At 47.6% G+C, this 24,858-nt stretch overlaps 1 protein-coding gene across 2 annotated transcripts in view; it reads left to right on the forward strand.

Annotated features, from left to right (window-relative positions):
• DENND2A (DENN domain containing 2A) overlaps positions 1 to 23,181 on the forward strand; it is a 61,877-nt gene extending 38,696 nt beyond the window's left edge. The window contains exons 9-20 of one of the 2 annotated variants that reach the window (XM_057427859.1): positions 1,711 to 1,898; positions 2,609 to 2,718; positions 2,897 to 2,966; positions 3,565 to 3,642; positions 4,156 to 4,296; positions 6,435 to 6,583; positions 16,663 to 16,840; positions 17,612 to 17,653; positions 19,250 to 19,367; positions 20,211 to 20,450; positions 21,974 to 22,060; positions 22,477 to 23,181. In XM_057427859.1, the coding sequence (XP_057283842.1) occupies positions 1,711 to 1,898; positions 2,609 to 2,718; positions 2,897 to 2,966; positions 3,565 to 3,642; positions 4,156 to 4,296; positions 6,435 to 6,583; positions 16,663 to 16,840; positions 17,612 to 17,653; positions 19,250 to 19,367; positions 20,211 to 20,450; positions 21,974 to 22,060; positions 22,477 to 22,508 (1,433 nt within the window). In that variant the 3' untranslated portion in view covers positions 22,509 to 23,181. Of the gene's footprint in view, positions 1 to 1,710; positions 1,899 to 2,608; positions 2,719 to 2,896; positions 2,967 to 3,564; positions 3,643 to 4,155; positions 4,297 to 6,434; positions 6,584 to 16,662; positions 16,841 to 17,611; positions 17,654 to 19,249; positions 19,482 to 20,210; positions 20,451 to 21,973; positions 22,061 to 22,476 lie in introns of those variants that run through there. The other variant, XM_057427860.1, reaches the window with a different exon arrangement.
• The last annotated feature ends 1,677 nt before the right edge of the window (positions 23,182 to 24,858 follow it).

The following is a 24,858-nucleotide window of genomic DNA, read 5'->3' on the forward strand; positions in this document are numbered from 1 at the left end:
CAGCGCATGACTCTGAACAATATCCAGATCCGAGTGACTGTGCAAGTCTATATAAGTGTGAGCAGGAGCTCTGGCACTTGCTGCTTGCTCTAGCTGCACCTGTATTTTGCTTTATGCCTTATTGAACTGTTGACTTCCCTATTTTTAAATAAGTGAGATGATTGAACAAGTCTCTTTTATCTGGGACTTTCAGGTTTGTGTGTTTTACTTAACAGACTAAACACACCGGCCAGTTACCTCTGCTTAGCAAGTCACTGTACATCATCCGAGACACAGTAAATCATCAAACAGCAATCATCAGACTGCATGTCAGAGCCAGCCGTAAGTGCTGACCCTTGGGAAGGAAAAATGTTCAAAGACAAACTCTGCCATGATGACAGCAGTAAAATCCCGGTATCTTTAGTGGGTTGCACAGAATATAAACAATGCAGAGCTTGAATGAGCTTTTCAGAAGCACTCAGCATTGCTATGACATTGCTCCTTTTGAAGTCTCTGGTAAAATAGAAACCATTTCTGAAAACTTTTGAATTACAGCCTTAGAACAAATAGGTGATGAGAGAAAGGAGTCTAGGCCATTTTTCCAGGGCTTTAACTATCCAGGGGTTGTTACACTCTCTGATTTAAGAGGCATCTCAAGATTGCTGTAAATTACATTGTCTGGAATAGTCCACGAGTGGCACAACTTTACTAGACAAAAGGTCAAGTGTCCATCCTAAAGTATATACTGTCTCTCAGGAAGCCCAGGCTCCCAAGCAGGCATCTTAAGCATTTGGAGTTCCTGCAGTATCCTGGTGGTTGTTGTTTCTGTCAAAAAGTTGCACTGCCACCCGCGTTCACAGGAAGCGCAGATGTGAGAATGTGCTGTAGTCTCTGCTTGTAGTTAATTTTCTTTTGTAGTAGGGGTAAGGGAGGCATCATGGAGATTTAATTTGGGATGCGACTAAAATAAAGCAGGGGGGTGGTCTTATGGAATCTCATCTGGTCTCTTCTCAGCAGGCAGCTTTTCATTACTTTCCATGCTGGAATGTTTATTGTCCCGCAGCTCATATGTGTTGCAGTTACAGCTTGCTTGGCAGATTTTCTTGTTTTCCTATTGTCTTGGTTGAACTTGTAGAAACATGGTCCTGAGAGATAAAGTTTAGGCACAGGAAGGACTGGCACGAGCCATTTTTTCCGATTTGCACCTCTTTTCATGTTTCTTTGTTGTTGGCCTACAGCCCAGCCTGTGTTAGTGGAGCTGGGAGTCCCCAGCATTGCTTAGCCAGTGGAACTGTAGCCTGACCCAAATGCTGGTCTTGTAAAATTGTGGGAATTGCTACTCACAGCCTCCTCTGAACAAAGGTGATCAATCACCTAACTGTGCTGGCTTTGAAAGATACAGGTACGAATGCTAGGATGAATGCCCAGACATTATCTGTTACATCATGTCCCATATGGATCTCAGTTTGGGTTGTCTTCAGCTCTAAAAGCTATCCATGAAATCTTGTCTGCTGCCAAAACTCTTCAGGACTACGACACTCACCAGGTAATGTCCCATCTCTGTCGATATTTATAGTGCAGCTTCTAAATGGTTCCCACCTCTTACTCAGCCACTAATAAAGTAAATACAGTGAGGTGGTGTCAAGGTTATCTGTAAGTCTCTGCAAAGCATTGTGGTGCTCTGTGCAAAGAGCTAGACAGCCTCACAATCTCTAATCTTTTTCTTGATAGCTCACAGCCAGCGCCTGGTGCATGTGAAATCTCGCCTGAAGCAAACCCCGCGGTACCAAACCTTGGAAAGGGACTTGATTGAGTATCAAGAGAGACAGCTGTTTGAGTACTTCGTGGTGGTGTCACTGCACAAGAAGCAGGCTGGGGCTGCCTACGTCCCTGAGGTTACCCAGCAGTTCCCACTGAAGGTGCGGTGCCTGTCAAGAAGGTCTGGCTGATATGTCTCAGATTGTGTGGTGCACTCGCACAGCTGGAGAAACCACAGGTTCTCTGTTGACTGCATGTGCTATCTGTAACCCCTCTGCTGTCGCAGTGTTCAGCGGGACTGAAGATAGAGGGTCTGCAGTCACCCCCTGAGAATTGTCATGGCATTCCTCAGTGTTGAAGGAGCAGCTGATTTGGATCTTTTGCTGGCCTTGGCTGTAACTTTCTGTAGCTATTCCCTTTTCCCCCTTTTCTCTGTAAAGAAGACTGACACTGGGGAGAAGATGTGTTCTTAAAGGGAAGGCACAGCTTTCACCAGTAGTCTAGTTCAAAACAGGGAACGAGGAATGGGAGAAACACAGAGCCAGTGTGACAGCGCGTTTGTAAATGGGTTGTAACCAGAGCTCCCCTCAGACTTCAGTTCTCTCACAGCTTGCTGGAAGATGTGTCCCAGATTATGGGCGCAATACAGCAGGGGCATGTGCTGCAGATACAGGACTTGGTGGAATTGGAGGCACAGAGTTACTTTAAGATATCTAAAGATTAAGTGAGCCAGAATCACAGAAACTTTAATATCTTCCAGGCAGAAGCTTAGCCTCTGTCATCACCTCTTCGTTTGTCACAGGAAAAATATTTGAAGTCATTCCATCTCCACATGACTAATTGGAAACATTCCTCCTCTCTGTTCTGTTAGCTTGAGCGCTCGTTCAAATTCATGCGAGAGGCAGAAGATCAGTTGAAAGCTATTCCCCAGTTTTGCTTCCCTGATGCAAAGGACTGGGCCCCCATCCATCAGTTTGCCAGGTAAGTACTGAACTTTGTATCCTGATTTGTAACAAATGGATTTATATATCAAGCTAATTAAAAGCGAGAGCTGTTATGGCAGAAAATTGGGCAGAGCCCTGACGGGGGTGTATTGGAAATGCAAAAATGTTGTGGGTTTGTTTGGATTCTATGTCAGAGACTGTTTCTCTTTTTGCAGCGAGACATTCTCATTTGTCCTGACGGGGGAAGATGGAAGCAGGAGATTTGGATACTGTAGGAGGCTGCTGGTAATTATTCCTGGGTTCTTTTTTCTTTTCCTAGATATGCAGCCTTCTGTTGGGTTGGTGTTGCTGGCACCCATTCTGGAAAATGGAAAGCTGCTGCTCTTTCAGTGTAGAAAGAAAGAGCGGCAGCAGAACAGCTTTGCTCTCTTCTGCTTTGCCAGAGTCCCTCTCCAAGTACTGTCCTCCACCCCACATATAGCTCTTTTACATTTTACTTACAGCAGTGCTTAATGTTTTGAGCATGGACTGTTTCACTGCTAACCTGTCTCTCTTAGCTTTAGATAGCTACTAGTTGTCTAAACCCATGCTGGTCCTGTAGGCTCAGAGTAGGCTCAGTGTCTGCAGAGCAGTCTGCCCTACCTTAGTCATTTGACATAGGAAGGTTGTATTATACCGTAGATGTGCCCATTTCTCCCCACTGTTTCTAGCATACCAGGGTTTGAGCCAGACTTAAGGTATTGTCAGCAGCAGCATGCTGTCAAATGTCTGCCAGTTTCTGAGCCAGCCACCGAGCTGCAGAACTGAGACCAGTCCCTCTGTCTTGCAGTAACTGACATTTTCTTGGTATTTTGTGTGTGTGTGTTTGCATTTGTCTTGAAAGCCCAGTGGGAAAGGGAAGCGTTTACCAGAAGTTTACTGCATTGTGAGTCGTCTTGGATGCTTCAATCTCTTCTCTAAGGTAAGGGGGGTGAGAGAGGGGATTGTGGTGTAGGCCAAGGGGGATCTGAAAGTTAAGTCAAAACCAAAAGAGTGGGGATCAGGGGAGCCGATGCTGAAGAAAGGGCCTGAAGTGGTGTAGGCAAGGCAACCACATGCTAATTCCAGAACGTAGTTCTGGACAGTTCGAGTCCAAAACAGTTAAAAGAAAAGTTAGATTGTCAGCTGTTGCCTTCTTCCTTCAGCAGAACTACCAGGACACCAGCACTGAGAGATTAAAAGGCTGAGTCCTGACTCTTGAGTGTGGTGGGGAGTTTGCAAATTGTAAGCTTTCCAGTGACCTCACTGAAGCTGGGTTTCTCTTGCTGAAGGAAATTAATGGTGTTCAGCTGCATCTTTTACCTTCTTCCTTATGACTCGAGGCTCCATGTCAGTGCTGGGTTAAGGAGAGACCATAGATGCTGGTGCACTTCATTCATGGTGTTATCTCCCTCCTCCCAGTTTACATGTTTTTGTCTTCATGCCTTTATTTCAGATCTTGGATGAGGTTGAGAAGAGACGGGGCATTTCCCCAGCTTTGGTGCAGCCTCTCATGAGGAGTGTTATGGAGGCACCTTTTCCAGCTTTGGGGCGGACGATTACAGTCAAAAACTTCTTGCCAGGCTCAGGAACAGAGGTAAAGACACCACCCTAGAAGGAGACTTAGGCCAATAAATGGTGCAGGACTGGTGACTAGAAGTTGTGACTGTGACATAGCACTGGGATCTTCAAGGACAGATTGTCTGGCAACTGTGTGGGGGAGCTAGGGAGAAAAATAGGGGACTGGAGGGGGTGGCATGGACACTTCAGTGACCTCAGAATCAAAAGGGAAATCATATGTTAAAAATGAATGGAAGGGCACAGCATTGCTGGCAAAATGAAACAGAGCATTGGCCCTCAGGCCAAGTGGTACGGACTGGCAGGCCCCATGCTGCCCAGTACATAACTTTGGACCTGCTCAAGGCCTCCCATACTTAACTTCCTGAAGGCAGGGTTCCTAGCATATGCCTCAGCATCCTTAATGCAGAGCCACTCTTTTTGTGTGACAGGGCACAGGTTTCTGGTCAAAAAGTAACTTGAAAGCACACAAGGCCCATGTTGCAGCCTCTCAAAATGGCATTTTCACAGCAGGGAGGTGAGGTTACGTGAAGCATCTCACACAGTGAGGGTTGTAAGAGTGCAGAGCTTTTGGGTGTAGCATTGAAGGACTGTGGGAGGGAGAAGGAAGCTAAATTGAACATAGTCTTGGCCATACTTCCTGTTGAGCATGCCTTGAATGTGACAGAGAGGGAAGTGAGTGAATTGATACAGGGTGTGAGGGCTTTCAGCATAGCACTGCATGATGGCGTTCTTCTCAACTGAACTGAAAACAGTCCAGACAAATTACTCTAGAGCACATGCATTGTTGGTTAAAAATCTGTAGAATCCCAGTGCTGTACCATCAGGCTGTGAGAATATTTTGGCTGTTTTGTTTCTAGGATCATTAATGTTCATTAATTATCTTGGTTGAATGCATAAACCCCACATTTACACAATGGGCAGATGACAGCATTGGGATGGGTTGCAGGTACTTTGGAGAGTAAGGGATTAAACTTCAAAGTGACCTTGCTAAATTGAAGGTTTGGACTGAAACTCAATGTGGACAAGAGCTGGGAAGGAGAAATGAGCAGTCTAATACAACGTGGAAGTAACTGAGTGAGCAGCAGTACTTCAGAAAAGGAGCTGGTATAGTGAGCTATAAAGTGAGCAGAGGTAACAGTATGGTATTGTTTAGACAAACTCCTGCATTGTTAAAGAAAGTGAAGGAATGAATAATAAATAAGAGGTTTTCTGCTTTCCAGCACTGGTGGAAATTTATTTAGAATATCATTTTCCAAAAAAATGCAAACAGTAGGAGAACACCCCAGAAAAGTAGTTCCACTTACTAAGTGGTTTACAAAATACAGGCAAAGCTTGAGAAAACTGTTTGCTTAATACAGAAAACAAAGAACAAAAGAGGACACATGATAACCTTTGAATATGCAAGAAGTTTCCTACAGAGAAGAAGGTGACCAGTTGTTCTGAGTGTATACTGTTGTAAGACAACAAGTAGTTGAATTAATTTGCCACTGACAAGTTTCAGCTTCAGGCTTGGTGTTGGCGAGGATAGTTCAGAACTGGAGTAATGTTCCTGTGGAATTTATGAAATGTGTGGTGGTGGAGGCTTTCAAGAACAATTTAGATGAGCAGCTGTCTAGGATAAGGAGTATGAAGCAAGAAGATGCTGTGACAGGAATTGGTAGATATGAACAAAGAAAAAAGCTCACAGACTGCTTTTCACTGTGACTGATATAAAAATGTATAGTCAGTAGGTTAGACATCCAGATTCTTGCAGTAAAATGAAAAACTAAATTGTAACTGTAAAAACAAAGACTGCAGATTTGGAAGGCTTCATGCCAATCTGCTGCTCGAATGCCAGAAAGGCTGGAAACCACTTCCAGCTAGGCACAAACTAGTTTTCTTCCTTGTGAAGAGCTCCCTGTCCTCAGTCCATTGGGAAGAACTTGTGGTTGGTCTCATGCTGTGCCCATTGGAGTGGACTCTGGATTGTCTTTGTCTGGAAGAAGGATTTGTGGGAGGTCTTTGGAAAGACTCTGTTTGAGGGCTTAATGCTATGTGGTGCTTGCCAGCACAGTCACTAAGGCTTGTTAATGGTGAAAATACTTGTTGGGTCTTTGTTTGCCACAGTATGGGTGGACAGCAAGAGCAGACCTGTGGCCTTTTTCTCTCCAACAGGTCATTGAGCTGCGGCGGCCTCTTGACTCCAGGCTTGAGCATGTGGATTTCGAGTCCTTGTTCACATCCCTCAGTGTGCGGCATCTGAGCAGAGTCTTTGCCTCCCTGCTTCTGGAGAGGAGGGTGATCTTTATTGCAGACAAGCTCAGGTACCCTCTTGCATTTCCTTAAACAAAATGCTGCTTTGTTCCTTTTTTCCTTCTCTGCTCTTTGCTAACTTTGATCTGATATAAGTAGTGTTGTATGTCCCAGAAGTGGGGAACTCAGGTCATGCACCATCATTTCGTTTAGCAGCTTGCAAAAAAGTGTGCTGCTTCTTGTCCCCAAGGAGAACCAAATTCCCTTTCCTCCAGACCATTTCAGAGCAGATCACCAGTGCTAAGGAAGCAAAACCCCTTCTTTTGCTCCATGATGCTGCAGTGTTGCCCACTGAGCTATACTGGAGTTTGCAGGGATCAAGCCTTGGGCAGAGAACACTCTCACTTCTAGGTTCTTCTGTGGTGTCACAAAATCTCTTAAATCTTCAGCTTCTATTTTAATACTGTTTTCTGAATACTTTTTTCTTGTGTGGGATGAAAGTAAAGGATGCAGTGAGGGGGAATGAGACAGAGGACTTCCCCCTTCTATTTTGTATCTTTCAATTTGCTTCTTTTCTGTAAGTTTTCTTTTTTTTCGTTTGCTCTCCTAAGTCATGAAAATGGGCTCAGGTTTCTTTAAGATCTTGTGCAGCTGGTGGCTGGCAGCTCTCCAACCCTTGAAGCACTTGAGGATTCAGTGGGGAGAGTTCGCCAAGGCTGGGAAACGAAAAGCTGCCTGGATGAGTAATGACACTTCAGAGCATGCTCAAGTTTCAGGAGTGTACAATGCCCCCAAGCTGTCTGTTTTCACAACTTTCAGGCAGCAGGCTGCAGCTCTGGGACTGAGCGCTGGGGCAAAGAATGGGGAGGCCCCTTCTACAGGAAAGTGAAGGGAAAAGTTCATGCTGCAGGGATCCGGGGCTCTCTGCAGGCAGAGCTCAGGCACTCTCATCACAGGAGTAGGAAGGCTGGAAAGAGGGGAGCTGTAGCATCCAGGCAGCACCACTCGCAGTTTTTGGCAACTGCCTTGGATCACAGAGGGGAAGATTTGCCTCTTTATAATCACTGATACATTATATGCATAGAAACTTCATATTGTGGATACTTAAGCCACACATTTCATGCAGAGCATTCAAACTTGTACTGAAAATTAGAGAATTCATCCAAATGCTGTCTTTCTACTTGGTATATATGATTTATATGATAATTTAGGATGACAGGCTTTACCAGTAGAGACAGGGTTCTTAGGAATGAGTCCAGCCGCCCAGACCTGTAAAAGAGAGTGGGAAAGAGCTATAGAATCATAGTTTCTAGATTCTTTAAATATACCGTAAACAGCCCTCTTCTGTGAAAAGAAGAATTGTCACGTTTTAAAGATCCAGGGTCTGTCTGGCCACAGGGCTCAGATTCAAATATTTACTGTAGATTTGCCAGCTCTCTACAAGACTTTTAATATTGGATGTTTCTGAGAAGACACTGCTCTGAGCAGTTTCAGGAGAGTCTTCTTTTCCTGTTACAAAATATGAACTTTCTCTGACTCATTTTTGTGGAGAAAACACTTGAAAATGACCCCAAAGGACTGTGAAGGCCTGAAAAACAGAAAACTAAGGAAACAACCAACAAAAATAAGTATTTTAGTCCAGTCCAGTGACCTGAGTGCACTGGATTGGTGAGCCTTTCATAAGGTCAATAATCTCTCTTCTCCTCATTGGAAATTCCATGTTTTGCAAGCTGATAGTATTGTACCTACACAGTCTTCTGTCCAAATGATACTTTTCCTGGGACAGGACCACAGTGAACTCAAGGAATATTAAATGGTATTTAGCACTGAAAATTCCAATTTCAGAGGAAAGAAAAGAAACGTTTTTTGGCAATAGCTTATGAGAAGAAAGAAGAAAAAAACACGATAAAAGCAGCTGTTGGAAACTGCTCAGAGGTTAGGAATGCCGGAAATAATCCAGCTGAGATGGATTAAAGGGAGAGTACAGGTGACATGGTGAAAGATGCATAATGAATTGCTTTTATCATTCATCTTTGCAGTTCTTCCTGTGGGCCCTGTCCATAACTACCTGTATCTGTGTGTAAAGGTGTGTCTGGGTGTGAGTGACAGAGTTAATGCTGTGTGCAATTTAGTTACATCTTTTAATTTCTATAAAATGAGTCTGTGGGGAAAAGAAAGCCGAAAGGTCTCTTGCCAAATACTGTGTGAACTGTGAAATGTTTTCAAGCTGAGCCAAAAAATGTATCTAACAATTGTACAGCAAGTGAAATACTTTGTCTTTTCCATCTTTAGAATGAACATTGAGTGTTTTTTTGAAGACCTGTCAATCTGGAGCTTGGCAGCGGAAAAGGAAAGAATTTGGTTTATTAGTTTTTGGGTGGGTTCTTTTTCCCTCTGTTGCTGTGGAAACTGGAGTATACATTGCCTTGCAACCCAGGGAACAAACTTTGTTAAAACTGTGTTTGCCTGTGTAGTCTTCCCTTGCTTTTATTTGCTCCTGCACCGTAAACTTTAGTGCTGGGGCAGTGGAGGCCATGGCAAAGGTTAGGCATTGCAACAGGAGAATTGCTTTTGTTTCCAAGTGATGCTGCCTGGCATGCAGTTTGAGACACTGTAGACCAACGTTTTAGAAGGAATCTTCCAATAAAAGTGGCCTTATTTTACAAGGTACCTAGGGCTGGACAGTTTTTACTAGTCCAAGGGAGAGATGGGTCAGATTCAGAAGGCTTTTTATACCAGGAGAATTTACACAGGCTTAAAATCAAGGCATAGTTTTTCCAGATCTCCTCAAAAGCCTGTTGTGGATCTGACCAACTCAAGCAATTGCCTCTGTCCCTGCCAGAAACCACAGCTGTGTCAACAACACAAAGTGGTCATTGTTATCAAAGGCAGATCTGACAGAATTAGAGTAGACACTTTAAATGTGGTCATCCCCAGTTAAAGGTAATTAATCATCAAAAAGAAGCCTTTTCCATGCTCTACAAAAACAAATCTGGGACTGTGAATCCCAGCCTCCCAGGTTCTTCCTTTTTGTATTGTGGTTAGGAGAAGAAGAAATCCAAGCATGCAGTTCCTATCTCAGACAACAGTGTCGTTTCTTCAGAGCATCTTTAACTCTCGCTTCTTCACCTGCAGTAACCTGCCATGTCGATGGGAGGCAGTGATGGTCCCCACTGCCGGTGGAGCTTGGCATCTTCCCGTCAGGATTTGCAGCAGGGCCGTGCAAAGTAACGGGGCAATGTTTGGAAGCTCCTGTGCCTGTTAAATGTTGTAAAGCAGATCTGCGATCCATCATAAGTAAATCCAGATGTAACACAGTGTCAGAAATCCAAAGGTGTTTGTAAAATGAATCCTACTGTAGCAGAGCTTACAAAAAAAGACAAGAAAAACCCACGTATCAAACCATATTAAGTTGCCAATGCCAGCATATTTTCAACAGTTTAGTTAGTGCAGGGAGCAAAGAGCATTGAACCCCAAAAGGAAGGATTGATTCAATAATGTTTTTCAGAAATCGTGAAGTATCCTCAAAGAGGGATTCAGCTTGGTGAGTTTTTTAGCATAGTTGCTGGCCTTGGGAGCAGAAAGCTGTAAAGCCTGCAGTCAGTTTAAAGTTGGGAGGAAAACAACCAAACTGAGCAGCCAGTATGCTTCTTTAGAAGCTGCTGGAAGTTGACAAGGTGTCTTTTTGAGCATGTCAATCTAGCTTTCCCAGGAAAGGAAAAAGAGTTTCTATGTAGATGCAGCTGTTGTGTTCAGATCATGTATTGGCCACCCCTGTTTGAGGTGGCTACCAAGAAGCAGCAGCTTTATAGGGTGCTGTGTGGTAGGGTTTTGCATAGGATGCTGTGTGGCAGGAAGGCCTTTTGTTCGAGCAAGCAAATGTCACAAATTGCTGCAGTATCATTGTTCTGACCAAGGGTGTGTGCAGCCAGAGGGATCTGTGTGTCAGTCTGTATCCCAAATCAGCCCTTTAGGGAGGGATCTGACACAGTTCTTTGTGTACTTCAATACTTTTTAGCCTCTATATTAGAAGTATCTCAGTCTCTCCTGCAAGCTCCTGTGCAAGTTACATTAGACATGATCTGCACTAGGTAGTGGTGGCATCTGGAGTGCACCAAGCAAAACACATCATCCTGTGTCAGTATTATTGCAAAGCAGCAGTCGTTATTGTGGTTATGGTGCACGCATCCTGGGATGTCAGGGTTTCAGTAGGGACATGGGCTGTAGCTATCCAGAGGCATTGGTTGCCTGTTTGGTATATACTTACTGTTTTGAGAATGCATGAAACTGTTCTGGTGGTGTTGTGCATATCAACTGTGGTTGATTCTGTGCACATCTCATAGAAAGAGGCATACAGAACTTCAGTGGCCATATTCACCTTCTACACAGACAGGTACCTGCTGTGTTACAACTGTGATATAGTTTGGGGAGTCTGTCCCATTCGTGCAGGCTCAAGAGCATATAGTCACACAGATGGCATAAAAGGGAATTTATCCTGTTGGATTTTTTGCAAGGCTCTGTAGCCATGGTGTGAATCAGCAGTCCCTTAATGCTTGTTGCAGTGCTGTACACAAGAGGAAGGAGCTTAGGCTTGAGTCATTCCAAAGGACTGGAGCTCTGCTGGGCTCCTGGCAAGCTGCAGCTCCCCGAGACCATCTGCAGAACAAGTCTGACTGAATCAGGTGTGGAAGAAACACCTCAATGTTACTTCCTCTGTGTCCGTCTCTGAACTGCTGTGCTTTCAAAGGAATCTCGCAGACCTCAACCCTATCAGTATTGTTCTCTGAAAATGTCCTCAGTGAGAAATGTTTCAGAGCAGTGATCGCTAGAATTCATCCTGGAGGCGATGAGGCATTCACAGATGGAAGGGTGGAAGGGGAAGCTATCTTTACTTCCCACCGCATGATGCATCCAATTTCAGGCTTACACAGCTTGTCTGTGACTTCCACTAACTGGACCTCAGCCATCTTTCCTCCCACTCAACCTCTCACGTACCGTGTGTACTCACTGGGACTTGAGAGTAGGGTTGAGGGAAGAGCAAGCCACCATAAATATAGCAGGAGACAGCATGCCGTCATATCTTACCATGCCATAAATAACCTTGCACTTCAGCTGCTCACTGTTTTCTCTGTGGAGCTATCTGGAAACACAGAGATCTTTTTTCACTGGTTTTCAGGTCCTGTCTATAAAGTCCCATCTTTAGGCAGGAAAGCCGAGGATCTGCGACAGAGGTGAAACTTCCAACACTTCCACATTCAACCTCTCCTCAAAGAAAAGGAAGTCCAGGGGTGGTGGTCTAGAAGAGTAATGCCACAGTGCTGCAAAGAAGTGATGAAAGGAGTTATTTCAGCTTTCACCATGATGCTGCTGCTGTTACTATGCTGTTATCAGTCAGAAATTGTGGAGTGGAAAGCACGCTCTGCAGTAATAGAGGGGAAGAGGAACCCCTGGTTTTGAATCTGCTAATGTTGCCTGAAATGTGCGGGTGTGCAAGTAGCTCAGGCTCAAAGGAGGCAGTTTTTAAAGTATCTCATTAACTTGGAGTGCACTTGAAAGATGGCACATTCACTTTGTTGCAGTTCAAGATTAGCTTGTATGAAAGGTACAAGACAAGCGATCTACTCTGGTATTGTTCCCATGCTTTTTCTGTGTGGGTTTTCTTGTGTTTGAGGGTTTTTTTTTAATGTTCCTGTTTGTTACTAGCTCTGTGTCTTCTCATTATTTTCATTTTGTTTCTCTCTGAATCTGCCTTCCATGTGTGGTAGACACAGCAAGACATGGGCTTGCTGAGGAGGGCAGGCTCTGCTTGAGAGCAGTGACAGAGGGGCAGGAAGGAATGTGGAGAAGGAAGGAGGTGCTCTATGACCTTTCTAAACAAATATGTGGAACTGAGGGGGGTTTCCCCATTTAAAGGTGTAAAGCTACCAGTCTGTTGACACAGCATTTGCAGGGTCCTCCTCTCTTTTATATAGTATCTCCTTAAGAGACAAGCCTCTGGGAGTGCAGGGAGGGAAAACTGTCCCCATCTTGAGAGACTTTCTCAGCACACAAGTCCCAGGTGTTCCTCCCCAGGGCCTGTTTCCTGCCTGTTGCAGTCCTAGATAATATTTACTCATCTCTAAAAAAATCATGTGTTTAATGATGTTTACTGCCAGATTACTTCATATGGTCACACTGACATCCCAACAACCAGTTGTGTTCTGATAACTGAACTTACCTGATGAAAGCCAGCCAGCTGTAGCCCAGCCAGACCACTCTGCTCAGCATGTGTTAGTGTTGCAGCACAGGGATTCAAATCTACCAGGCTTAGCTGAGGTGAGGGAAAGCAGGCTCCACTTTCCAGAGTGAGCTCGAGCCCACACCCATCAAACCACTTCCCTCTCCAGTCAGCAATAAACTGCCAGATCTGGGTTGCTGAGTGTAAATTCCCCCATGGAGTTCAACAGGAGCCAGCTGGGCATCCAGCTGCACCAGCCTCCTTCCCCTCCTCCAGCCTTCAGAGACCTGGATGCTAGTAAAACAAAATGATGTTATATACAGGGTTTATAGTGGCAAGCCTTCCCCCTCCCTTGACACATACAAATGTTTCCAGACCCAGAACAGATGAGTAACTGGTACCCTGCAGCAGGCTCGGCCATCTCTGACTGCAGACCCTGCCTGCCTCCTGCTAGAGAGCTGATGGGGTTTCTGGACAGACCCCCTTGGAATTTGTCAGCAAAAGGACTTTTGGCTGAGCTGCTGGTGGCATTTGAAGAGGAAGAAGGAAGTTCCTATGAGCCATGGGGCAGCTTCCTCCAAGAGCTAGCCGTGTGCTCCCTTCCTGCACTTTCACTCTCCCATGGTTCTGAAGAGTCTTGGCAGTCTCCTAAAGCTGTGGGGTGCCTGGCTAGCCTCAGCTGGAGACCGCTCCTTCCTCCTTTCCCCGTGCTATGGCTTGACTGCTAGGAGCTATCGTATGATTCGAACTAATAGAAATTCATGCCATTAGCATGCAATTACTCCTGCTAAGGGCTGCCCAGAAGCAAACCCTGTATGCTGCACAGATAGAAACCCAAGGGGCAGGGCTGGACCATGACTGGAACAATCTGCAGGAGCACCTCCAGGGGACCTTGCAGCTGTAGATTGTGCCAAGGGCTTTGCCAGAGCATCCAGGCAAGCTGTCAAGCTACGCTGACAAGAGTATGGCCAAGCAGGTACGTGGGCCACAGTACAGCCCAGTAGGTAGCTGTTGTAGTGGTGGGGCTGTCTTCTGTATGCCCATGGCTGTGTGATGTCTATGCTGGACGATATAGCCCCTGTACATTCAGACTCGTGGCTTTCCCATGGAACCTGAAATGCTGTGGGAGAATAAAATTCTCTAATGAAAGCCAGTGCTGTGGATGACCCCACATCTGTCTAGTCTTTCCCATCAGGGTACTGGAACAGCCGATGCTGGATTCAGTGGGACCTGTTTTGTTGTCCAAAAAGCAGGTTCATGCCTGGCGTGCAGTAAACCAACTCCACACGCTCAAGAGAGATACTGTGTGTGTTCAGGCCTGGCTGGTTGGTAGACTGTTCCACAAATCAAGCACAACAGTGCCGGTTCCTTCATTGCATTTATACACAAAAGATACAAGGTAATGCACTCCCAGTTACATATAATTAGAGCAATCTATGTCTAATATACATTTGATATTTGCTCATTCCTTCTAATCACTATGCATGCTCAGAGGAGGGGTCTTCACCTTGACTGGGCACTCTGACCTGTGGGTGTGATTATTAATATTACAATGAAGGCAGCTGATTTCAGGACACATTAAGTTTCTTTCATTGCCAAGCCAGTTAATCAAATGGTCACTTTGCCAAGCTGTCACATAACTTATCATTGGTATAATCAATCCTGGATATTCTCCTTGGATCTTTTAAACAGAACCAAGTCTTGGTTTTGCTCACAAATTCCTTATTGTTACTGATGGTCATCTTGACCCATGTGCAACAATACCTATGACTACCATCGACACTTATACAATATATTGTATCAATCTCTTGTCACATGTATGTGGGCTAGGTTAGGAAAGCTAAAGCTCTAACAGAATTGAATCCAGCCAAGGATATTAAGGCCAATGGGAAAAACTTCTGTAGGTAAATTGGAAATGAAAGGAAGACAAGGGAAAATGTGGGACCCTTCTGGAAGGAAATGGGAGATGTGGTCATCTGGGACATGGAGAAGGATGAGGTACTCAATGAATATTTTGCCTTGGTCTTCACCAGCAAATGCTCCAGCCACACCACTCAAGCCACAGAAAGCAAAGGCAGGGACTGGGAGAATGCAGAACCGCCTGCTGTAGGAGAACATCAGGTTCAAGAGCGTCTAAGGAGCTTGAAGGTGCACGAGTCCATGGGACCTGACAAGATGCATCCATGGCAAGGCATTTGACACTGCCCTGCATGGCATCCTTGTCTCTAAACTGGGGAGGCATGAATTTGACAGATTCACCGCTCGACAGATAAGAAATTGGCTAGATGGTTGCATGGCTCCATATCCAAATGGAAATCGGTGATGAGTGATGTTCCTCAGGGGTGGGCACTGGGACCAGTGCTGTTCAGCATCTTTGCTGGCAACGTGAACAGTGGGAATGATGCACCCTCAGCAAGTTTGCTGATGACAGAAGTTGTGTGGTTCAGTTGACACGCTGGAGGGAAGGGATGGGATCCACAGGGATCTGGACACGCTTGAGAGGTGGCCAGTGCCAACCTTATGAAGTTCAAGCTAAGTGCAAGGTCCTACACCTGGGTCAGGGCAGTCCCAGGCACAGCTACAGGTTGGACAAAGAAGAGATTCAAAGCAGCCCTGTGGAGAAGGGCTTGGGGGTGTTGGTGGATGAGAAAATGAACATGAGCCAGCAGTGTGCGTTCGCAGTCCAGAAAGCCAAGCGTATCCTGGGCTGCATCATAAGGAGTGTGACCAGCAGGTTGAAGGAGGTGATCCTTTGCTCTGCTCTTGTGAGTGTTGTGTTCAGCTCTGGGGTCCCAACACAAGATTGATGTGGAACTGCTCAAGCGATTCCAGACGAGGCCATGAAGATGATCAGAGGGCTGGAGCACCTCTCCTGTGGAGACAGGCTGAGAGAGTCAGGCTTGTTCAGCCTGGAGAAGAAGAGGCTCTTAGGAGAACTTAGAGCAGCTTCCAGTACCTAAGCAGCCTACAAGAAATCTGGAGAGGGACTTTTTACAAGGGCCTGTAGGGACAGGACAAGGAGGAATGGCTTTAAACTGACAGCAGGGAGATTTAGATTAGATATTAAGAAGAAAAGGACATGGAACTGTTAGAACAAGTCCAGAGGAGGGCCATGAGGATGATCAGGGGACTGGAGCACCCCCCATATGAAGATAGGCTGAGAAAGCTGTGGCTGTTCAGCCTGGAGAAGAGAAGGCTGCGTGGAGACCTCATAGCAGCCTTCCAGTATCTGAAGGGGGCCTATAAGGGTGCTGGGGAGGGGCTATTCATTAGGGACTGTAGTGATAGGACAAGGGGTAACGGGTTAAAACTTAAACAGGGGAAGTTTAGGTTGGATATAAGGAAGAAGTTCTTTCCTGATAGGGTGGTGAGGCTCTAGAATGGGTTGCCCAGGGAGGTTGTGAATGCTCCTTCCCTGGCAGTGTTCAAGGCCAGGTTGGACAGAGCCTTGGGTGATATGGTTTAGTGTGAGGTGTCCCTGCCCATGGCAGGGGGGTTGGAACTAGATGATCTTAAGGTCCTTTCCAGCCCCTAACTATTCTATGATTCTGTGAAATTCTTCCCTGTGAGGGTGCTGAGGTCCTGGCACAGGTTGCCCAGAGAAGCTGTAGCTGCCCCATCCCTGGCAGTGTTCAAGGCCAGGTTGGACGGGGCTTTGATCAACCTGGTCTAGTGGAAGGTGTCCCAGTCCGCAGCAGGGGGGTGGAACTGGATGCTCTTTAAAATCCGTTCTAACCCGAACCATTCTATGTTCTTTCCTAACCTGGGCTCCTATTTCAAGTCATTGCGCCTGCAGCTGGTGTCAGAAATCTGGGAAAGCCCTTAATAATTGCAGAGATCAATCAGGGAACAAGTGAAAGAGCCCTGACTTCTAGGATGTCACTTATCTCCTGACTGATTAGCCATTGTGCTTGGTTGTGTTTCATTTTCCAGCACTCTTTCCAAGTGTTGTCATGCCACAGTGGCACTACTGTACCCCTTCACCTGGCAACACACGTACATCCCTGTGCTGCCACCTTCCATGATCGACATCGTGTGCTCGCCCACCCCCTTTCTCATTGGCCTGCTCTCTAGCTCTCTGCCCCGCCTGAAGGAGCTCCCAGTGGAGGAGGTGAGCCTTGCTTTTGGTTGCTTCCAGTGGGCTGAGTTGTTTTCTCTCCCAGAAAGGCTGCTTTTGAGAGTCTGCCTTGCAGCATGAAGAGGATGATTCATTCTCCAACTCCTGTGAGCATGGGGTGAGGGAGGAGGTGGATGGCCCGTGGGGAGGTGGGGGTCTGCACCCTCCTTGTCCACAGTTTGGGAAGCGGGGGGCTGGGATCTCCCACCAAGGGGCTGCTGTGGGGAGGAGATGATTTGATTACAGTTTCTGTTGTTTCTGCAAAGTGCTGTCTAGGGGATGAGCACAAAGTCTGCCAGGCTTGAAGTATGATTGCTACAAATTGGCCAGGGTAGCTGCCCCTCTCATTAACACAGGTGCCTAATGAACCAGTAAGTAATTAAGAACCAGATTCATGGTGCACAAGGTGGTGCACTCAGAAAGGCTGAATGTAGTCAAGGAGGCATTTCCCTCCCAGCCCACCCAGGGGACAGCGGTTAAGCGCATGGGGACAAAAGATGGAGCTCAGACCCCAATGTGGGGTTGAGGAGCGGTGGCCTGGCTTGAAGGATAGCCTCCTGCTGTCCAAGCTGTGCTGCACTGTGTGGCAGCATTGCTGGAAAGCTACAGCAAGGGCTGCTTTCTTAAGCTGACTGCTCCTTCAGCTGTGGTGGTGGGGAGAGGACAGGACTGAAGCATTTCCTCCAGGGCACTTACAGGGTAAGATAAACTCTGATGATGGAAATAATGACTTTCTTTTTTTTATTCTTACTCCTCCATTCTTAGGTCCTTGTTGTTGACCTTGTAAATAACCGGTTTCTGAGACAGGTGAGCAGAGCTATATTGTATCCTTCATTTTCTCTCCCCTTTTTCCACCGCACTTCACCTCCATCTGTGTTGACTGGCCTGCAAGGATGGATGGATTGCTTACTCCCCTCACAAACTGATGCAGCATTTGTGGTTGGCAGCATTATAGGGGTTGCTATGTGATGTCAGCATCCCAAACCACAGCTGTTGAGGGCCAAATCATTGTGCATTCTCTCTCTGTTTTAAGAGGGGAAACAGTGGCACTTGAGCACTGTGGGTCCTTAAGTGGCATATTGTAAGGCTGAGGGCAGAGCTGGAAAGCCTCAGCTCAGCACTGTCTGCTAGGAAGAAGCACAGGCTCTTCCAGCCTGTGTCTGTCAGTCCATCTCCTATCGCATCCCCAGCCCTGAGGGGGGAATAGAGCCATGATGAGTTCTTCAAATCCTTCCTGCCCAAGGAGTTTGTGGTTCCTCACTCCAGTCTAGATGGGTCATAAGAAGGAAGCTGGTACATGAGAGCCTGTATTTTGCTCTCATGATGAGATTAACTGCTGATTTTTACTTCCCTCTATTGCGGAGAGGAGTAGGATATTGAAGGGAAGAGAACAGATGAGTGAACATAATCCTGGCCTGGGAAGCTATTTTTGCCTCAGACCTCTTTGGCAGATCGCTGAGCAGTGCTGGCTGCAATGAATCACATAATCATAGAATCAACTGCGTTGGAAAAAACCTTTAAGATCATCAAGTCCAACCTTTATCCCAGGACTGCCAAGACCACCACTAAACCATGTCACTGAGGGGCTCATCTACACAGTTTTTGAACAGTTCCAGGGACAGGGATTCCACCAGTGCCCTGGGCAGCCTGTGCCAATGCCTCATCACCCTTTCGGTGAAGACATTTTTCCTAATATCCAGTCTAAATCTCCTCTGGCACAGCTGGAGGTTTGTTTCTTCTTGTCCTCTTGGTCCCGTGAGTAGGATGGGATGAGTGCACCTCCTGCTGCAGTGAGTAGGATGTAGTGCAGGCCACTCCTTTGGTGCAGTTCTCGCTTGCCAGCTGCCTTAGCTGCAGGGATATGCTTCACCTCGCACCTCGCTTTTGGAGGTTTAGGGTAAACCAGGCTGTCTCAGCCAGGGCTGTCAGGAGCTGGCACACAGTCACAGGCAGTTCCTTGGCTCTTTGCTCTACGGGAACTCGCCTCAGTACCAGGATCGATGCAGAGCAGAGCTGAGCAGGGGGTTGTGCTCACCTGGCTGCACGCCAGCATTGTTCAGATACATCCTCTTTGTGGTGGTGCGAGTGCTCACAAGTGGGTGGTGAGGCCATGGGAGAGCCCTGCCTGGTAGCCTTTTGGGTTGGACATCTGAAATTCCTTCAGAATAGAGGAATATTTGGGAAAAGACACCCCCTTTCTCCTTCCTTTTGTGCTTCTTGATGGTGCTGCACCGGGATGTGCTGGGAATGTGCCAAGCATACTATACTACACCTTCTCCCTCTCACAGTTCGTTTTTAGTGCTCCCCCTGCCGTGCTGGGGACAGGATAGGAGCTGGGAGGAGAAGGGCAGGGGCCAGCTGTGTCCCGGCCCCAGGCCCTAAGGAGGTGGCTCTGTCTTACAGATGGAAGATGAGGACTCCATCCTGCCCCGCAAGCTGCAGGCTGCCCTAGAGCACATTTTGGAGCAGAGAAACGAGCTGGCGAGCGACAAGGAGGAAGGCCCTGTCAATGGCAAGCAGGGTAAAGCACAGTGCCTCTCAGCTTTAAACCACATCTTTTCCTTCTCCTTTTTCTCCTGTCTCTTCTTAGGGGAGAACTAGGCTTGTACTGATTTTCACACCACAGAAATTGGACGTAGGTCAGGAGTTTGGTTGAAGCTGTATTAAATATTCCATTGCACTGGGGACCATTCTGTCTGTGAGGGGAGAAGCAGTACTTGCCCCTTTCCAGCTCTGTCCAACCTCCCTGTACTCTTGTGTGTGAGGTGGGGAGGGTGGTGGTCCCACAGGCCTCTCTCTGCTGCTGACCCTGCGAGTGATGCAGGCTCCCTGAGGGAACAGTCCACCTGCAGAGCTGCAGGTGACTGACCAAAGGGACATCCTGTGCCATGTAGCATTATGCTACATGTTGAACATTTAAAGCTGGGGGAAGAAGAAGGAAGGGGGACATTCAGAGTGGTGGCGCTTGTCTTCCCAAGTAACTGTTATGCGTGACAGAGCTCTGCTTTTCTGGGGGTGGCTAAATACCTTCCTGCCCATGGGAAGTGATGAATGAATTCCTTGCCTTGCTCTGCTTGTGTGCGCAGCTTTTGCTTTACCTGTTGAACTGTCTCTATCTCAACCCACAGATTTTATCACTTTTCTCATTCTCTCCCCATCCCACTGGAGAGAGTGAGAACCAAGAGAAAACTTAGTGGTTTTCAAAGCAGCAGCAGCCGGTCCTCTTTGTAGGATGCTACCTCTCTTGAGCAGCTTTTTCTGCTCAGGCTGGATCTGAAAAAAGCAACGGAGTTTGTACCCAGAGCTATTCTTAGCACGCCCTTACAGCAGTGTCCTCACCACTGCCTCTTTGTTTTCTCCTTAGAGACCAGCCCTTTGAATGAGGTGGTGTCCGAGGCTTTTGTCCGTTTCTTTGTGGAGATTGTGGGCCACTACTCCCTCTTCCTGACCCCCTCTGAAAGAGAAGAGCGGACCCTGCAGCGCGAGGCTTTCCGCAAGTCCGTCTCCTCCAAGAGCCTTCGACGCTTCCTGGAGGTCTTCATGGAGACGCAGATGTTTGGGGGCTTCATTCAGGAGCGGGAGCTGCGGAAGCAGGGGGTCAGAGGTGAGGGGCTCTGCCTGGGCTCTGCTGTTGTGGAAACTCTGCTGTTGCTCCTGTGAGAGCTGGCAGATGCTCACCAGCTGCCAGCTCCATCTCCAGCAGCGTGGCTGTAGGCTGCAGTGTCTGTACAGGGACACCGGAAGGGAGGTGGTAGGGAAATGCTTGTGCAGGCTGATGGTTCATTCTGACACCCCAGCGTGGCCTTCAAGAAGTCACTTGGGGATTTTTTTGTCTCTGTTTCCTTATCTTCCCAAAAGGGAGCGTCACCCCAAAGGAGCACAGTGAGATATAGTGTTTGCACAGTGCATGTGAACCAGCTGTTGGAGAACAGGATTTTTCTGTGTGTGATCTGATAAGTTTCTTCTTGGGGTTACAGGCACACTTAACCACTGAAATAAGGGACATAAGCAGTATCCTCCATATGTGTGCCTCTTCCATTCAACACTGAATTCCCACCAGTACCATCACAGAAGGGTTACACTGTTGGAATGACATTTATTCTTGCAGTTCCTTATGTCCCCTTCACATGTCTAGAGGAAGAATGGGTTGGATTGGTTATGATGTCTTGGCTAGCAGAAAATGTGAATGCTTCTGTCCTTCGAAGAGCTGCTTCTGTTTAACTCCTGGTAAACCACACTCCTAAGGACTCTATTGGCAGCTCATCCTAGCGTCTCATCCCTGCTGCTGCTTGGTGCTGGCTTAGCAGTTTCCATCCAAGCACTAATAAGCAGTGGACACTTGAATAGGTGGCTGAGTAAAAGAGGTTTTGCAGCATGGTAAATCCTGTGTGATGATTCCCCAGATGACCTCACTCTCTGGACTTAGCTGTGTCTGTGCCAGAATGAACAGAGTTTTAATGCAAGGTACAAAAGGAGCAGGTGGACCAAAGCTCCTGTCCCAGATCTGGGCTCAGCTGGTGGAGGAGGTGGGGTGAGTCATTCCCTTTCGTATTTGTTGGAGAGAGAAGGCCACACACAAAAATGCTCAGAGGCCTGGAGCCTCTCCTAGGGAGACAGGGCTTGTTCAGCTCCTAGGGAGAGCTGGGCTTGTTCAGCCTGGAGAAGAAGAGGCTTAAGGGAGACCTTAGAGCAGCTTCCAGTACCTAAAGGGGCCACAGGAAACCTGAAGAGGAACTTTTTACAAGGGCATGTAGTGATAGGAGAAGGGGAAATGGCTTTAAACTAGAAGAGGGTAGATATAGATTAGATATAAGGAAGAAATTCTTCACTGTGAGGGTGAAGATAACCTGCCACAAGTTGTCCAGAAAAGCTGTGGCTGCCCCATCCCTGGCAGTGTTCAAGGCCAGGTTAGATGGGGCTTTGAGCAACCTGGTCTGCGGGAAGGTGTCCTTGCCCATGGCAGGGTGGTTGGAACTAAATGATTTTTAAGATCCCTTCCAACCCAAACCATTCTGTGATTCCGTGTGCAATATTGTATTGGTAAGCTGGGACAGTGTTCTTTCAGCTGAGCATTCTTGCTTTTATTTATAGGGAAGCAAAATAGATGTTGACTTCTTCTTTCTGCAGGTCTGTTTGAGGTACGGGCTCAGGAGTACCTGGAAACACTTCCCAGTGGGGAGCAGAGTGGAGTCAATAAGTTCCTGAAAGGCCTAGGTAAGAACCAGCAAAACCCTTCGCTTCTCAGGAGTCTTGGGCTTCTTGATGTATCAGATTTAGCAGCAGAGATGCTGCCAAAGGGTGGCAGGGCTCCGCTAGTGACTGTATGTGGCTTCCTGCAGAGCAGCAGTGCTCTGAGCCTTGAGTGATCAGGGCCCAGCCACGTACCCCTGCTCTGGGAGGCTGTTGGCTCTGCCCCCTGAGCTGCTGCTTGTCTGGAAGCTGGTGGAAAACCAAAGATTGGGCCAGGAGCTACACCTGTGTCTTTCAAAGGAAATAGGTGGATCTGAGGAGACAATAGATCAACCAGTGACTTGGGGATGGCAGATGCAGGTCAGATGGTGATGGTTGGGAATGACGCTTGTTTTGCCTGTCTCTGATGGGAGTCCATTTTCCTTTCTTAATCTCTCCAGGTAGCAAAATGAAATTCCTCCACAAAAAGTAAGCACATCCTCATTCCACAGAAGAGAATGGCTTTACCATTTAACAGCAATACATCAGACTATTATCAACCGTTCCCATTCAGCCTGCTCCCAGGAACCAGCAGCCTTGGGCGAGCTGACTGCAGCTGGGTTGTGCTCACACAGACATGTGGTGCCACAGGAAGGTTTGATGGCTGTGGGGCTTCTGGGACAGGTTTCTGGATATCTACAGTACGATGCACTGGACCAAGTACTCTCTCTGAACTCTGCACTAGCACGTTGCAGGCATCCCAACGGATTGGATCTCTTAGCTAGTCAATTCTTTGGTTTATTGTATTTTTCTATTTATATTGGGGTTAGAACAACTATTAACCGATGACTCTTGTCCTGCCTCCTCTCTGCTTGGTGCTGCAGGAGGCCAAAGCGGGATTCCCATGGGACTGAGCAGGCAAAGCTCAAGCACTGAGGAGGGGAGAAACAGTTGTATGGAAATAGGTCTCTGCAAAGTGATGGCTGCAGGGATGATGTGGACTGACCAACAGGAGCTTCCAAGCAAGGGAGAAGGGTGGGAGAGAACCACTAAACCTACTGAGGACACGATGAGCCAGCCAGCTCCCTGGAGACCTGTGCCAGGGGGTTCTGGCACAAGGATAGATCTTTCCTTATGCAGTGTAATTAAAAGCAAGTGGTGTAAAAGGTGTGCGGACCCTTGGGTGCCTTGGGGAGGGGTTGACATGTGTCTGCCCACCAGCCCACCCACCCAGTGCTGAGGATGAGCTGGAGAGGACATCTAGCAGCTGAGCTTTCAGTTTGGCCAAGCCCTCTGCTTCACCATGGGCCTCATTCCCTTGCCTGGCCACTTGCAGGGGGAGCCCAAAGTGGAGCTCACCCACAGGTGAGTTTCTGAAGGTCAAATGGGCTCTCCTTTCCCAACTGGGGTGTTGATGTCAGGGAGCATGGTAGGAAGCATACAATGGGAGAGTGCCTGCTGCTGCCTTCTGTGCTTCTGGTTGGGCAGGAGGTCGGACTGCCTGCTCACCTCTCCTCTGTCTTTTTCAGTCAGAAGTGTTAGGGGAGGCATGTGGAGGTCAAGATGGGGTGAGGGCTCTTTTCTAACTTGTACAAAAGCTGTTTCTCTTGCACTGCTTGTGAGGGCAGTCAAGAGCAGCTGGAGCATCCTTTGGTCTCTTCTGCTCTTTGGAGGGGAAGGCAGAGGGCAAGTCTGCTATAGCCTGAAGGGAAATCTCTTCCCCAGTTATGTGTGCAGGTACCTTGGCTGTGGGCACCTGTGTTACACTGGGCTACAGGGGGCTGCCAGAGGGTTTGTAAATGGTCCGTGTGCCACTGGGGGCAGTGGGCTTTCCCAGGCGAGAGGGCTGTGTTGACCAGCAGTGGGTTTCAGAGGAGCTTACCTCCACTCAATAATGGAGTGAAGCTGTGGCTCCAGGCCTGCTCTGTGCATCCTTTGAAGCCTGCATTTCCAGTTTCCTACAGCACCAGCCTCTTTGTGCTGTGTTTTAAGGATGGAGGAAACGGGTATTGATGGGTGGTGGCAAGAGCAGGAAGGGGTGAGCACTTGGAGAAACAGCGCTTAGTTGGCTTGCAGTGTAATGGGGCTTGTTATGTCTGTGATATGTGCCACTATCTGGGGACCAGATAAGTTAGGCAAGTGGCTCTGGGTGGCCCTGCTTAAGCAGGGGGTTGGCCCAGATGAACCCGAGGTCCCTTCCCACCTCAACCTCTCTGTAGTTCTGTGGGGAGCACCATAAATGCCACTCAGCAGCAGTGGCATAGGTGGGCAGCACCTGTAGCTCTGTGCTCCCCAGCCCATGTGCCGGGAACTGAAGCAACAATGGAGGGAGTCAGAGAAGGCAGCAGCATTTATCCCCCCTTCCTCCCAGTGTGGTAACCAGGTGGAGGGTGCAGGAGGCCTCCTCTCAGTTGTGCTGGGCGAAACTGCCACTACTTAAAGTCTAGTTTGCCAGAGGAGGCCATGGTGGCCCACCAGAGGAAGCTGCAGTGAAGCCCAGGGTGAATCAAACGCCGTGGTTTGGTTGTCTTTTAAAAAGGTGTTTTTAATTGTAGCAAAATGAGGTTTTGCAAAGCTGAGATGCAACCATGCATGCAGGTGGCTAGGATACCTGCAGAGCTTTGTGGGTGCTAAATGGAGCTGATCCTGGGGCTCACCTGAGGCCTCCAGAAGCAGGTCTCCTATGTGGTACCCTGCTGCTGAGCCTGTTCCCAGGGGATCCACATTCCTCTTCTCAAAGTGGTATTTCCAACAGCGTGGCACTTCACCTTCCTTGGCAGGAGCCATGGTAGAGATCTGGGATGCCTGATGCTCACAGGCTCCTAGGCTCAGCTTGGACCTCT

Source organism: Pezoporus wallicus, unplaced genomic scaffold (assembly GCF_028554395.1).
Source record: "Pezoporus wallicus isolate ANWC-B61680 ecotype Strahan unplaced genomic scaffold, APGP_CSIRO_Pwel_v1 contig_2908, whole genome shotgun sequence".
Lineage (NCBI taxonomy): Eukaryota > Metazoa > Chordata > Aves > Psittaciformes > Psittacidae > Pezoporus > Pezoporus wallicus.